At 44.5% G+C, this 16084-nt stretch overlaps 1 protein-coding gene across 2 annotated transcripts in view; it reads right to left on the bottom strand.

Annotated features, from left to right (window-relative positions):
• Positions 1-16084, bottom strand: part of TMEM45A (transmembrane protein 45A) — a 628573-nt gene that overhangs the window by 86887 nt on the left and 525602 nt on the right. For both annotated transcript variants that reach the window (XM_086934543.1, XM_086934542.1), the window contains one exon: positions 9100-9245. In XM_086934543.1, coding sequence (XP_086790669.1) covers positions 9100-9245 — 146 coding nt within the window. The remainder of the gene's footprint in view (positions 1-9099; positions 9246-16084) is intronic.

The raw sequence follows: 16084 nt of genomic DNA, 5'->3' as shown, positions 1-16084 counted from the left end.
TTATACATGTGGATAGGCCTATCAAAACTGGTGGAGGATTAGCTATCATTTTTAAAGACTCCTTTAAAATAGTAATGATAGAACAGAGTATTACCCCCCTTCTGGAAATCATGATTTTCAAAATTAACCTGACTAGTAATATCTCATGGAAGGGCGCACTAACATATCGCCCACCGGGACAGAATCCAGATTTTGCTTTATCTCTTCTGGAATTACTGGCCCCCCATGTCAGAGCTAAGGAGGATTTTATTCTCCTTGGGGACTTTAATATACATATGGATAACCCCGAAGATCATGAAGCTATACAATTAACAGCAGATCTGTCCAATCTTGGATTAGAGATAAGAAACAGAGGGGCAACTCACACAGCTGGTCATACCCTTGACTCTATTTTTACTAACTGTACCAAAATAAGGTGCCTTCCTGCTACAGAAATCCATTGGACCGATCATTTTTTGATTGAATTCTATTTGGCAGGACCCACCAAACAACTACCCAGAACACCATCTCCTCCTATTTTCCGTCGCCAATGGCACAAAATATCAGTTGAGAATCTGAGTGAACATTGGCAACAACCCCAAATCCCCGAAGGAGACTCAGCTGAAGAGGCACTGGAAAAATACAATAAGTCTCTTAAATCAGCTATTGATTCTCTTGCTCCATTAAAACTTCACAAACAGTACCCTCCTACCAAACATGAGAAGTGGTACACTTTGGATCTTAGGAAGGAAAAACAGAAATGCAGGAGATTAGAAAAAGCATGGAGGAAATCAAAAAACGAGCAAGAAAGGAAAATGTTTTTAGAAGCTCAGTCAAAATATTATAAAAACATAAAACTCGCAAGGAAAAATGATTTATCCCTACAACTAGAAGAGGCGGGCAACTGTCCGAGGGAATTATTTAAAATCTTGCTAAGTTTTGTCAAGCCATCAGCTAGTGAGAGCCCTGACGATGCCTCACAGACACTGTGTGACGAAATCTCCATGTTCTTTGAGGACAAAATAAATCTGATTTATAATAAAATCTTGGCTTCACAAGGCGCAGTAACAGGGCCCCCCCTCCATGTGCACTTCCTGCACAGATTAAAAACACCTTTCTTACCATTCCTCCTGTTAGTGATTTAGATCTCCCACTCCTCATCAACCATATGAAAACTGGCTCCCCGAGCGATCACCTTCCTGCAAAAATGGTGGCCCCGTTAATTTCCATCTTGGGGCCCTCCATCCAGTCAGTTATGAACATCTCTCTGTCGAAAGGACAAGTCCCGAGAGAATGGAAGATAGCGGTGGTAAACCCTATTAGGAAGAAGGCGGCTCTCCCCTGGACAGATTTGTCCAACCTTCGGCCCATTTCCCTCCTACCCTACATCGGTAAGATGACGGAGAAGCACGTTAACACCCACCTATCGAATCACCTTGAAGCAGCAGAAGGCCTGGACCCCTCTCAATCTGGGTTCAGGCCAAACCACAGTACCGAATCGGCCCTACTAGAAGTGACCAATAACATCAGGTTGACACTTGATAGTGGAGGGTCTATGATTCTGGTGCTGTTGGATTTGTCTGCTGCTTTCGATACGGTGTCTCATGAAGTGCTTCTCGGTCGTCTGAGGGGTGTAGGGCTGGGAGGAACGGCCCTGTCTTGGGTAGAAAGCTTCCTTTCCTGCCGCTCTCAAGAAGTCAGGCTGGGCTCCCATAAATCCATCTCTAGGGAGCTCACCAGGGGTGTGCCACAAGGCTCATGCCTTAGCCCCACATTATTTAATGTGTATGTGGCCCCCCTGGCCGACTTAGTGAGGCCATTTGGGTTTAGCCCGATATCCTACGCTGATGACACCCAGCTGCTGTTCCCCTTTAAAACCTTCTCACCTGCTCTGCAAAAATCTTTTGCAGAAGGCATGAGGGCTGTGTCATGTTGGATGGCTGAGAATTGCCTACAATGCAATGTGGGCAAAACAGAGGTTTTATTGTTCGGGGAGGCAGCAACACTATGGTCTGGGGAGTGGTGGCCCACAGAATTAGGACCAGTTCCTGTCCCAAAGCAGACTGTCAAAAACTTGGGGGTGCTATTCGATCAAGCCTTGACTTTTAAACATCATGTCAACCAAGTTGCAGGCACCTGCTTCAGAGCCATCAGACTTTTGAAAAGGGTGTTCCCCTATGGTATACACCCGTTACAACGCAACTTTTACTCCGCACTACCATTACAACGCAGGCATTACAACGCATGACATTACAACGCATTGCGCTGGGGGGCGCTCTAGGATAAGAGGTAAGTTTAATTTACTATCCAACACCTTCCCTAGGGTCCACGGGGACTGGAGTTAGAATAGTAAATTATACTTACCACTATCCAGCACCTCAAAGCGCTATGCGTTGTAATGGTATGCGTTGTAAAAACCGCGTTGTAATGGTATGCGGAGTAAAAGTATGCGTTGTAACGACATACATCCGTTCCCCTATATACCCGATGGTCACAGGAAAACTTTAGTCCAGGCACTAGTGATCAGTAGATTGGACTACTGTAATGGCCTTCTTTTGTCAACTAATGAAGGCCAATTAAACAAACTACAAGTAGTCCAAAATACGGCGGCGAGGTTAGTTCTCAATGTACCATCTAGAACTCCCTCCCGCCCCCTACTAGCCAAACTTCACTGGTTACCAGTGCGGCAACGCACAAAGTTTAAAATTCTGTGCACCATTCATAGGTGTCTGATAGGAAAGGGCCCCAAATATTTGACTAAAGCTTTTCTACCCTATGTACCAGGCCGATCACTTCGATCAAGTAATCTTCACCTTTTACAGGTCCCAAAAATAAAAAAATCTCGCCAGGGAGGTCGTGCTTTGGCACATACAGGACCTGTCCTTTGGAACTCCCTTCCCATTCAACTGAAACTCATTACCAACCATTTATCCTTTCGCAAAAACCTTAAGACTCACCTTTTCTCTTCCAACTAATCAGTTTATGATTTACTATTTCTGTTTATGATCAGGCACAGGTCAAATGTAATTGTTCCATCATAAGCGCAGAGATATCCTTTCGGGGATCTAGTCAGGCGCTATAGAAGCACATAAAATAAATAAAATAAATAAATAAATCTCCACCCTGTCTTTGCCATTTTTAGATTTGTTGATTAAATTATAGGCCGGCAGGTTAGAGAGTGAAGTATATAACAAACTGACTGATAAGAGCAATCTGCTATCCTTCTAGAGCTTCCATCTGAAACCTATCAGACAGAACCTGCTCTTTGGGCAGTTTCTTTGCTTGAGAAGGAACTGCTCTGAGAAAAGTAACTATGAAATGGAAGCAGAAAGACTCAGTACAAATCCGCAGGAAAGGTTTTACCCCAGACAAGTAATCAAGATGACTAGGAAGAGAGCAAGTAACAACAATAAGGACTCCCCTTTGGAGACATTAGAAAAACCTAAGGTAGATAGGAATATCTGTGTGCCTACTTTTAGCACAGCCTCAAACTGTGTGAAAAGAATTGTGACAAGAAATTGGCATATTCTGAATTCCAACAGGTTGAACCTTGGAACATCCCTGTTTTCCTTTAAGAAAAGTGCAAGCATTAAGAACGTATTGGTACACCCGAGACCACAAGGGCTGAAATCAAAACCAGGACCTAACATATGGGGGCTTCCTCCGGTAACATGACATTATGCCTGTGGATCATCCAAAGCTTGTCCACTTACCAGCAGTACACAATCGGTGGAGTAGGGCTTATAATACCCCTGGATACTAACACGTCATACTACATGTAACACAGAGAATGTAATATATTTAATTAAGGGCCCATGCAACCTTATGTATGTGAGGATGATAATGAGACGAATAAGAGTCAGAATTTTGGAACATATGAGTAATATGAGGTGCAAGAACACGATGACAAGATTGACCTCTCATTGTGCTGATGTGAAACACTCAGAGAAAGATCTAAAATGGATAGTGACTGACACACCCTTCATTTCAAACACCATGAGAGATATTAAAGCCTTCCTGTCTGATGCGAACAACGATGGATACATGGATAGAATAGTAGCGAGAGAGGGTTAAATGATTACATCTCTTGGCACTATTTGAATTGGACCCAGTAGGGTGAAGTTGAGAGGTGAACTCTCCCTTGAATATAACATGTGGATTTAGCTCAGTACCAGTAGCTAGGAATGTTCACAACATCTGATTTTTACCCGTGAGAAGTTACTTAAGCAGAAGATTAGAATGATCATGGTGTGAAAAAATACACAGAAAAATAGACAATAACAAATGAGGGACTTGGAATTCACAGTTTTTCAGGATGACCATGGTGGGGGCCATAAATAATTACACCAGTGAGGACACAGACTAGTGTTGAGAAACACATGCACACTATGACAAGTTAATGATCAGGCTTCATGCAAAAGCGATCAGGCACTTAATGTGCATTTGGGTGCTTGCTATATACAGGCAGACATATGGTATTAATATGTACTCACTTAGGATTAGAACAAATTCGAAAAAACTAGAGGGGAATGCCGCGGAGATACATTGTAGTTTTTGATGAAATACACAGGATGGGGTCACAGTGGCAGCTCCTACACTAAGGCGGAGGAGCGTCGCTCAACTGCTTATCAGAAGTGCAAAAAAGGAATAATAAAATGATAATAACACAATATTATTATCATGTTATTTTTTCCTGCTGAGGCAGTTTTGCGGGGGCAAGGCTGCTCAGGAATGGTTGGGGCACTTTCTAAGTGCGCATGATGCATGTGCACTTTGTATATTCTCCATCACGCTCTCAGACCAATCACGAAGCTGCTGTCATGGTGAGTTTGGAAAAAGCAATAGCATGCTGGAAGACATTGGGGTTGTAATAAGTTCAAAAGGAATTTTGTAGCTTGCGTTTTCAACCTGTGAATGCTGTGACATTGAATATAGTAGAGTTGGAAAGGTGGCACCGTGCATCTGAGGGGGAGAGGTGTAACAAATAGCATTTACTTACACCACATAGATGACAGAATTAAAGGTATAAGGTATGAGGGATAACTTTAAACATGATTTATGGGATTCTTTCAAAAGAATATCCATGTAGGCTCACTGTAGGAAAGTAGGATCTGATTTTATGGTTATTCCCACTTTTTGCCTGGTGCTATGATGTTTCTGGCTAGTCTGGCTGGGATCCTGCTAACCAGGTCCCCAGTCTCTGTGCTTTCTCCCCTAAATTGGTATGGTAAGTACTTAGGTACATCCCAGATTGGATACGGGTGTACCCTTATCAGTCCCTAGTATATGAGACTAAGGTACCCAGGGCACAGGTACACCAGGGGTCCCATTGGGCTGAAACATGAATTATGCCACCCATGAGGGACAACTCAAACTGTAATTACAGTCCAAGCATTGCAGCCTGTGTAAGCTGGTGCTAGCACCACTTACGAAAGATATAGGTTTCCCTATATGTAAGGTCACTGCGCTTAAATCCTATAAGTCACTCCTAAAGCAGGCATTTCCAATCCTTAAGGCAGTGTGCTCGGTTCTAAGTATAAGGATGCCCGTGCGTGAGCAGGACACCCCTACAGCCTTCGGAGTCCATTCTCCTGGGTTGTAAGTGCGACAGCCATATAACATATAGAGCGGCACCGCATCATTACGCGATGACCATCTCAAAACTGGCTGGAACAAACCCTATTATGTTTGGTATCAAACATGTTCGAATCATACCCGACACCATAAACGGTGTGGGAGGTATGATTCTGTGCAATGTAAAGTCCCTCTGAGAGGCCCTCAGTGCTCCCGGTACCAGTCTTCTAGACCCAGACAGCACAACATGGCTGCTGCCGACCAGAGACACGATTCTGCCCTCCTGCTGCCGAACCAAGCTCGAGCAGGAGAAGGCAGAACAATAGGTATCCTGTCACAGGGAGGTGTGACCACCTACCAGACAGGGTTTAGTGTATTGGGGCCGGGTGGGAGCGCTTGCCAGCACCACTCTGTCTGCTCGAAGGGCACATTTTTGCCCTCCTTGCATAGTTCAGTTCAAACTAGCTCAGGGAGCCGTTGGCTCCCACGCTGGCGTGAAACTGGACAATGAACATTGGAGTATCCGCCCCACTGTCCGACTCATCCCCTGGGGGGAACCATGAATCCTCTCATTCCCTTTCCTTAGGGTACTTAAGGGCTTACCTGAAGATTAATTTCAAGACACACTTAATCTTCGACCATCTGGGCACTCTGGACTTCACTGGATGTCGCTCTGGGCATCAAGGCTGCAACTGGAAAGATTCCTGTTATTCCTGATCTCGTCACCCTGCTCGTTTGCTGCAACATCAGTGCCTGTGCTCAATACAGAAACCTTCCAAAGCTTGTGGGCATCCAAGTCACCTGAAGGAATCTCCCTTGAAGTGTCCTCTCACCGGGTTTGAGGCCAGTATCCCTTGTCAGAGCACCGCATCCACTTGCTGTTGCAGAGGCCTGTTGTCTTCCTTCCATAAAGATCTTTGGGCTCCAAGTAGTCCCCACCTCAAACATCTCCTGTGACCAAGATCTTCATCCTCACCAAATCACTTGCACCATGGCCCTGTATCTTTGGTGAGCTGCTCGAGGTCCTCTTGCGACTCCAGTGCCTCCAGCCTGTGGGTCCTGTTGAGGCCCCCCTTTGATTTCTATGGGTTTTTCCTGATTGCTCAGGGACTGCCCTGACTCCCCTGCTTGTGGTGAGTCACCTGGACCTTTCTGGTACCGACACTGCACCTTCTTCACTTTCCATGTTGTTTGCAGTTGCCAAGGCTTGTTGCTGCTCCCGACGGACACACGACCCCTCAAATCTCGACATCCGATGTGGGACAGCTTGTGAACAGCTCCTGGTCTTCCACAGCATTGCCTGGTCCTCATAGCTGTAGCTCCAAGGTCACCATCATCTCCCCTGCAGCACCCAATATTGGTGGGCATTCGTCTTAAGTGCACCCTGGTCCCTCCTGAGTGGCCTAGATTCTGTCCCCTCTGCTTGCAGGTACTCTTCACCTCGAATCCACCTTGAGATTCCACCAAAGACTTTCACCTTCTCCAGCAGTGGCATCTTCCTGAAGTCTCCCATTGAGTTGGACAATGGTTTCCAACGCCAGTTCACACCTATACACCCAGCTTCCCTGGTGTAGGCATCCTGGTTCCTAGGGTATCCACGGGGGTGGCTCTCCAACCTCTTGTCTTCCACAGGGTTTATTCAGGGTTTGCTGGGAAGGATCCTTCTTTAAAAATGCAACCGTACTGTGTACTAAGAATGCTGTTGTGTTCCCACACTGCACATGACCTCCGTGGGGCTAATAGATACTCACCTTGGGTGGTTCCTTGGGTCCCCGGCACTTCTACGTCCTCTGGGGATAGTCTTCACTCGAGTCGTGATTCGCATACCACTATTTTAGTATTTGGGTTGGTCTCCCCCCGGTGATCACTGTGTATTTGGTGCTACTTACCTGTTACTAGTGGAAAGTATTGTATGCATTATGTATATCTCCTGCTAGGAGATATCTGTATGTGTTAGTGAGCGTCTTATATTAAGTACATATTTTTATAAATACACTGTCTGGTTCCTTTTCTCTTAATACACAACAAGCTGCTTTACACTCCTTCTGGAGTAAGCCTGAAGGCTGCTCTTCACATCTACTACTTAGAGAGCTTTCTAAGGTTGTCTAAGACCACGAAAACCACCATAAGGGTTGTCTGGATTGGTGCAGGGTGCCAGTGTGCATCATATACCAAGTCGGCCTCTCACAATCACCATCTCTCCACGCATCTGTTCTGTGTTTGACTATAGGGCGACGTTCCCCGGTTTTGCCACAAATGCTGTGAAACCCTGGTAAGGAATGATTTTATTGTTTTACACAGGGTGTTGAGAAAACATATATGTGCATGTTTCACGCCTAGGCACTGTCAGGGTGGACACGTTGAATATCTGGGTGACACTGGTTCATTGAGTGAAAGGTTGTAGCGATTAGAGGGATAGAAGAAGGAAAAACTCCTACCCTTTAAGGTTCTTGGAATAATGATGTTACATTTATCTTATAGATATTTCCTGGAGTGTTACAAGTGGCAAGTATGGCCTGTTAACCAGTGATCACCTCCATATAGAGAGTAAGAAGTAGGGACTTTATTTAAAGATAATAGCTAAATAATCGGAATCCTGATGAAGGCCAATGACCCTCAGTGGCAACGTTATGGCTGACACATGTTGATATTAACAGATAGGGGGACAGGGATATAGTTTACCAAGTGCATCCCGCCTTTAAGATTTTAACCCTGCCAAGGAGGGCCCATAATGAAATTAAGAGGGTATCTCCTTAGACAGTTTTATTCATCACTTTTTCTGCACAATGTTTGATCCCTTTTTGAGTCTGTTTCGTTATATGAAAAAAAACACAGCGCTCCAACCTCAGCGTTGGTCTGCTTCAGGGTGTGTTAGCGGCCCTATGATGAAGCATGCCACTAACTAGTGGGTGAGGGCAATCTTAAGAAACAAAAGGGTTTCCCAGGAATATTCCTCTCCCTCCTATCATATGGGATATATCACTTTCCCTTTGTGTGTGTGTTAAGAGATTTGGAAGGGAGGACAAGGGAAGGTTAGAACATTTCGCCCCTTCCACATTGTGTGTATATGTACATGCATGGTCTCAGACTTAGGAACTGATTAAGATCTTGGTGGAAAGATTACTCCGTCAGAATGGGAAGGGATATCCCATCCGCTGAAATATAAAGCCCATTATATCCTATAGTATTTATATTTTGGCGGACGGGATATCCGTCACTGTTGTGATGGTGTAACCCATCCGCCAAGCTTTAACTCAGGCCCTTAATCTTTTGACCTTACTTTGCTTGACTGTTAATTGCGACTGGGAGATAGTATGGCTCCTCAGTACTATCCCCTTTTACCCTCTTGTGCTCAAATATGTTGCTCAGAGCTGCTAGAGTCGGTTCGAAATGCTCACTAATGAGATGAGGCCATTGCTTTCAAATTGCTTGTTGTGTGCAACACGTATTGCATATTTGCACATTTTATGCTTGCATAATACAACTCATTAAATGATGTAATTGAAAATCTAGCAGAATGTTTTTTGAAAAATAATCCATACTTACCAAGCCACAATGGTATAATTTAGTGCAAGGATGAAAAGAGCAAACGCGTAATGCCAGCAAAAGCACATTGTAACAAACATCACATTATTGTGGTCCATCTGGTCCCATGCAGGGCCTCCGCCAGGGGGATACAATACAAAGCCAATCTATAAAAAATGAGATGGACAATTTAAAAACATATATAGGTATAGCAATGTTTAAAGAAAATTGTAATACAGTACATTGGCACATTAGCTTTTCAAAACTAATGTCTTGTGAATACACAGTTATAAAATGAACTAAAGACATCTAGCAGGTATGTTTATGACACATTTAGCTGCTACTGATTATCTTGCATGGCACAAAGCTCAGTAAAGTGCATTTATTTCTTAACCTTTTTACAGCTACTTGTTGTAATACATCTCCTCGAACGTCGATTATCTAAGCGGTTTTGTTCACCATCACATTTCAGTCATAGATAGAATGTTGGTAACTGACAGTTAGGGAGTAGGAAGATTCCAAATTCACAGCTGAGGGCGGGGGGGGGGGGAGAAAAAGAGATGCCAAATAGGGAGAGGGAAACCGGTTACAACACACCTCCTTGCTTAGAAAGGAAAAGTAAATGTTATACATCACATGTGTAACAAGCATTTGCAATGCAATAGGTCTCGCATTAGGAAAGTTTGAGCTATTGGTATTGTAAATTAATTTTTTTAATGTATGTGTTGGTTTTGAAAATAGCGAAATTAATAGCTTTGTCATTTACAATGCCAATAGTTTTAACTTTCGCAAATGTGACACCTATAGCATTTGTAATGCAATATGTGTTGTATTTACATGACTTAGATGTATTGATATTACAAATAACAATGGATTTTAAAAAAAAATTAATACTTAAATAAAAGCTATTGTAATTTATAATGGCAATAGCTTAAACTTTTGTAAATAACTTTTGTGAAGATTATGTTCAGTGTATTTTATTGTGACGAAAATCCAAATACAGAAGTGAAATATTAACATATTTTTGTGACATTTGTAATAAAGCTTGAAACATTGAGAGAACATATTTGAACCAGTTGTTGTTGAATGGTTGCACAGATTGAAGCTGTCGTGGCGCTGAGTGATGTTGTGGTGGCAACGAGTGATGCTGTGGTGTTCAGTGATGCTTTGGTAGCGCATAGTGATGTTGTAGTGCCCCTGGGTGATGTTGTGGTGGTGCTGAATGATGCTGTGGTTATGCGATAGATATGGTGAGTGCAATAGATAGCTAGAGGGAGGGCTATAGATAGATAGAGGGAGGGCGATAAATAGATAGAGGGAGGGCGATAGATAGATAGATAGATAGATAGATAGATAGATAGATAGATAGAGTGAGTGAGGGAGATAGATAGAGTGAGTGTGATAGATAGATAGATAGATAGATAGATAGATAGATAGATAGATAGATAGATAGATAGGTAGACAGACAGACAGACAGACAGACAGACAGACAGACAGACAGACAGACAGACAGACAGACAGACAGACAGACAGACAGACAGACAGACAGACAGACAGACAGACAGACAGACAGACAGATAGATAGATAGATAGATAGATAGATAGATAGATAGATAGATAGATAGATAGATAGATAGAGTGAGAGAGATAGATAGATAGATAGATAGAGTGAGGGTGAAGGATTTGAGTAGGTAAATTCCAACTTTTTCCATGGGAATAGGATCATAAAAATGAGGGGTGGTTGTTCTACAATGTACACTGTTCGCATAGGAATTGTTGGCCTGCTTCATTTAATTGGTATTTCAGTGACGTTGCTTTAACAAAGATGCCAAGGCTTTTCTAAGTAGATGAATGTCACTTTCTGCATTTGTTTTGGAGCATTTTAGAGTAATTATTTCAACTTGGAACACAGGTGTTGAAAGCAATGTTCTGAGGTTAAAAGATTCGATGTGTCTCATGATTACGCGGTAAGTGAGAGAGGGAAAGAACAACTCACAGTCTAAGAACGGCTCAGTGCAAGATGTAATCCTTGGAAAAGGGCAAAAAGCAGTCACACACAGTGAAGTTAGCTAATTGCTGATGAGGTCTGACCTGACCCACTGCAACATGTCGCATGCTATAATGGGCAGAACAGCCATCTAAGTGAAACAACAACAGACCAGTGTATGAAGAGCGCTGGACGAAAGCCCTAATAAGTATATTTTGTATATAATTTAAGTTAAATGAAAAGGTCTTGGATAACATTACATCTATAAAAAAAATATTGCAGTAATTATTTAAGAAAGGTCAGGTGCTGGGCAAACATGTTCATATGTTGGGTGCAGTGAGTCACACAAACACACTTAGGCCAGGATACCACTGCAACTGAAGTAATTGTAATTTCATTTATATAGCGCTTACTACGCCTGACAAGGGGTCAAAGCGTTTTTGGCAAGTAGAATGCTACTCCGAAACACAAAGAGGATTAGTGGTGAATCAGTATAGGTAGATATGAAATTAATTTAAGCAGTGGAAATGTGAAACTGTTAGTTGGATTGAAAAGGACAGGGGAGGGATAGAAGATAGAAAGTCTTGAAAGTGTTATTTTTTTACCTATAGCAATAAAAGATGGTTTGAGATGAGTAATGGGGATGTGGGGGGGTGTACCATGTTAGGCTAAGTCACTGTACACTGTCAGAGAGCGTAGACCCACCATCAGAGAGAAAGTATTCAGAAATGAACCGAATTTGCTTTTACAGAAGAGTTTCACTGCAAAACCTATATAAAAAAAATAATAAAAAGACACGCTCAAAAAGTCAGCGCCATCTCTGCACTGCCCCCGCCCTCACCCCCTGACAGCAGGACAAGATGTATGTATGTATAAAAGATTTTATTACGCGCTCTGCTACTACAGAGTATCCTGGCGCGATATGTGAACTAGAACAGAGCCGAACCAAGGAAGAAGGGAAGCAACTAGATACTGAGATTAAAAAGGTGAGTTTTTAACCCCTTCTTGAATTCTGCCAGTGTGGCTGACACACGCAAAGAGAGCGGCAGGGCATTCCAGGATCGAGCTGCTTGGACAGAAATAGATTGACCACCCAATCTCACATATCTGATTTTAGGCGTAAACATCAGAAGGAGATTAGCTGATCGGAGTGCATGGCGAAGATAGCCATCAGGAGCGAGATCAGAGAGGAGGGATTATCATCCTTGCAGAGCTGAGTTTCTAAAAGAAAACAAAGGTTGAGATTGTTATTCTGAATAACGTCTCAAACCTGAAAGGAATGTCTGACAACAGAGTGCGTGACTTAATTCAGAACAGGGCCCCGGGGAGGGAGAAGGGCTGTTTCACAAGCCTGATGAGATAAAGGAATAACATCTTTCCTCGGTTATCAAAGTGTGTTTCAATGAGTACTGGTACTGTGAGAAGACACCTTGATGCCACGCAGGACGTTTTAATACAGTACTGATAGTTCCTGTTAGACTTCCAGTCCTATAAAGAAGAGCGACGTGAATCAAGCAAGACAAGGTCTGTGTGTGAAGGATGGGGTAGAAATACATCTATTTGTGGATGTAAGCCATGGCAGGGGGTGTCTTTGTCCTGCTACCGCAAATTAATGACTATAAAAACTGTTGTGTGCTCGCGGGCACCTTTTATGCTCCGCTTTTGGCCTCCATAAGTGTGGCAGGGTATGCTCAGATGTGAGTCCCTTGCTCACTTTGCCACTGGATTCAAGCAAGCCGGGCTGAAGACGGCTGGAATGGCAGAAACCGGTCCTCGGAAGCTTGTTTCCGGTCCAGGGAAGGCATGGCTTGGCAGTTCGGGCTGGACTGTTCCCATGAGGCACAGGGTCAGACTGATTTGCATATAGCCATGTCTGAGCTGGGGTGGCAGAGTGGGCTAAAGAACGGTGATGGATTAAACCCAGATCTTTTGACTGGGTGTGAGTGTTTGATTGGTTCAGATGTTCCGTCCAGTATCACCCCCTTTAGTACCGGTACTCTGTTCTCGAGGGCATGAGCGTGATGGCTATCACGCTCATGCTTATAATAAAACTTGTTTTGCATTGTGGAGAGAGTGGGAAGAAGAATGTTATTGTTTGGAATATCGGGAGTCGGGTTGTGTTATGGATCACGTTGGGGGATGGATTTTGTAACCGGCTGCCTGACCTGCAACACCTACCTGAATAAACTGTGTTTCTTTTTCATAACTTTTGGCTTGTATTTATTCTGGATTACCTTTCCCACAAAAACCAGGGCCTGCCCCCCTCCGTGTTCAGCCGCCATGCATTGGTCTGCCAGGCATCGGCTTAAACAGTTTGCAAGAGAAAGACACTAAAAAACATGAATCAATGAGCCTGTGGCACGAAGCAGGGGTCAGGTCTGACACCACCACTGCCCACTACAGCACCCCTGGCGCACTACGAAGAAGGGAAGTACACTCTGCGAACACCCTGCCTTCCAGGCATGCTAGGTCGGGGGTCAGCCGCTCATAGGCACGGATTTGCCTTTCGCATCTATTAGGTATTTGGTCAGTAGCCTTATAGTGATTCAGACAGAAGTGCACTTTGTTCAAAGGCTCACATCGGACAAATGAATGAAGTCAATGAACAGGTATCTAATCTCCCGGCATAGATCTTTGCACACCCGCCTGCCAAGACAAAGACGTAAACCGCACTAAGCGCCGGTAAACCACCCCCATCGCCTCACATTCAGAATAACAGCGAAATGGCACGGAGGTCCATTTATTTTAATTGAGATGGGTCCTCAGGCTAATGGAACCGATATTCCCTGACACCCCAACAAAGCTACTCCCCACTCTTCAGGTAGGAGAGCCTCTCCCTTTTTAAAAGGACATATAAATTGAAAGCCTCTGAACGAGAGATGGGTGTAATTACACCACGAACCCTTTTAACTTGTAAATCTAAAAAGGTCGTCAATCACCGTAGGAAAGAAATCTGAAATACCCGTGATTGACAGCGTACAGCATCTCCTGTGGGCAAAAACCGGAAGTTCGGGAGCGTCACGCCTGTCGTGGGGCAGGACTTCGGTCTCCTGCGGGAAGCCCGCACCCACGGAATGGCTGGCCCAGAGGAGCAGTGGTGAGCTCTCATGCCTGAGGGAGAGCCCCGCGGTGGCTGCAGAAGTAAGAAGTCAGAAGTCAGGAGTGGCGGCTGAGGTCGCCAATGCAGTGAGTGGGGCTTGGTTGTACCGTGGGGGCTGGGAGGGGCGGCGTTGTGTGTGTGTGTGGGTGTGCGTGTGTGTATGCGAGTGCGTGCGCGTGTGTGTGTGTGTGCATGTGTGTGTCTGCGTGTGCGTGTGTGTGTGTGTGTGTGTGCGTGTGTGTGTGTGCGCGTGCGTGTGTGTGTGTCTGTGTGTGCGCGTGTGTGTGTGCGCAGGTTTGTGTGTCTGTGTGTGCATGTGTGTGTGTGTGTGCGCGCATGTGTGTGTGATTGATTGCAGGAGGCTGACTTGCCTCGGAAGCGGGACAGGAGATGTGCACAGCGCATGGGTGTAGGTGCGCGTACACCTGCGCAAATCGCAATGTGCGTGCCCATCTCCTGTCCCGCTTCCAAAGCAAGTCCCTAACAATAGAGCTCCCTGGAGACAGCAGCTCTTCGAGCTGCTTACGCCAGCTCGACCTAAAAAGTAAAAACATAGCTTTACTAGAGAGTATGAAACTGTTATTATCTTAAATTCTGCAACAATATAAGTTATACATAACAAATGTACTATGTGCGATGGACGATAATGTGTATAACTCCACAAAAAGAGTAAGCCAGAACAAATGCTCTTAAGAATTACTTCATAATGAATTCTTTATGCCACTTTGGTTCCAAACTTTTACTCTTAGAGTGTTGGTTTCATTTTTCATCTACAGTCTCTGGGATAGGTTCCTTCTGTGATTGGGTACGCCCCTTACCAGGATTACACATGACAATCTTGTCCATTCCCCACACTTGACCATTTTCTAGAATTACAATGTTTCTAACCACATGGTCAATTTTCACAAGAGATGAGAATCTGCTCCCACATACCCATCTCTCTTTTAGCATGTTAACCCAGACCCAATTTCTTTTACGGAAGTTAGGTTCTTACACACACTTCAATCTGTCGTATCTGTTCTTGTACCTGTTCTGACGAGAAACTATTCTTTCTGCAACTTCAGATCTTTTCACACTTACTGACTTGGTTCTGTTAACCCATGAAGCCATGATTTTAGTATGCAGAATCCAGCTCTTCAGAGATACAAACGAGAAACTCCTGTATTGCTGTTAGGTGTAGTATGATACATACATAGGGTTTCTTGCAAAACTCTATTTGCTAGCAAATGCAACATTTCAGCTCTTTGCAAACACTCTTTTACCATATGGTTCATCCTTTCCACTAATCTATTCGCACATGGGCAATAAAGAACTGTTTTGAAATGTTTGAAAGATCACTCCTCCAGTAACTCCTTTGTAGGAAGCTGGCTCTTTATACGATATATCAATAATTGATTATCTCCTTTATCCACTCCAGTAATTCATTAAAATCCGCCTAAATCCTCGATCGCACGGAGCACATATCCGCCATCCAGGAAGCCAGAAAGAATATGCGCCTCATCCAAGGCAAAACAACTCCTGCGCCCGGTCGGCCCATCGTGGGTTGTGGCCGACCGGAGTGCGGCGCGAATCCCGGCCTGCTCGGGCTGGTGCCCATCCGGTGCCGCTCATCCATGACCTGGCGGAAGGCCCCGGGGCCAAGGCGGGGGCTAATCGAGCCTTGCGAAAGTGAGATGAGGCCGCAAAAGATTGGTGCCACGGGGATGCTCACCAATTCCGAACTTGATGCGATGTATGGCAGGCCTGTGGTCGATCGGGCCCGAAACGCTGCAGGACCGGTCGTGCCCGGGAGTCCTAGGCTGCACATGCTCCACGGCGCGCATCCTCGTCTGAACTAGGCCGTCCCACACCATACAGCGCTCAGGGTGCAGGGGCCCACTTGATGCAACAGCTGCTTTGGCGGGGCTGGGGCTAGGGCT

This window comes from Lissotriton vulgaris, chromosome 8 (assembly GCF_964263255.1).
Source record: "Lissotriton vulgaris chromosome 8, aLisVul1.2, whole genome shotgun sequence".
Taxonomy (NCBI): Eukaryota; Metazoa; Chordata; class Amphibia; order Caudata; family Salamandridae; genus Lissotriton; species Lissotriton vulgaris.
This window is presented reverse-complemented; position numbering and strand designations above follow the sequence as displayed.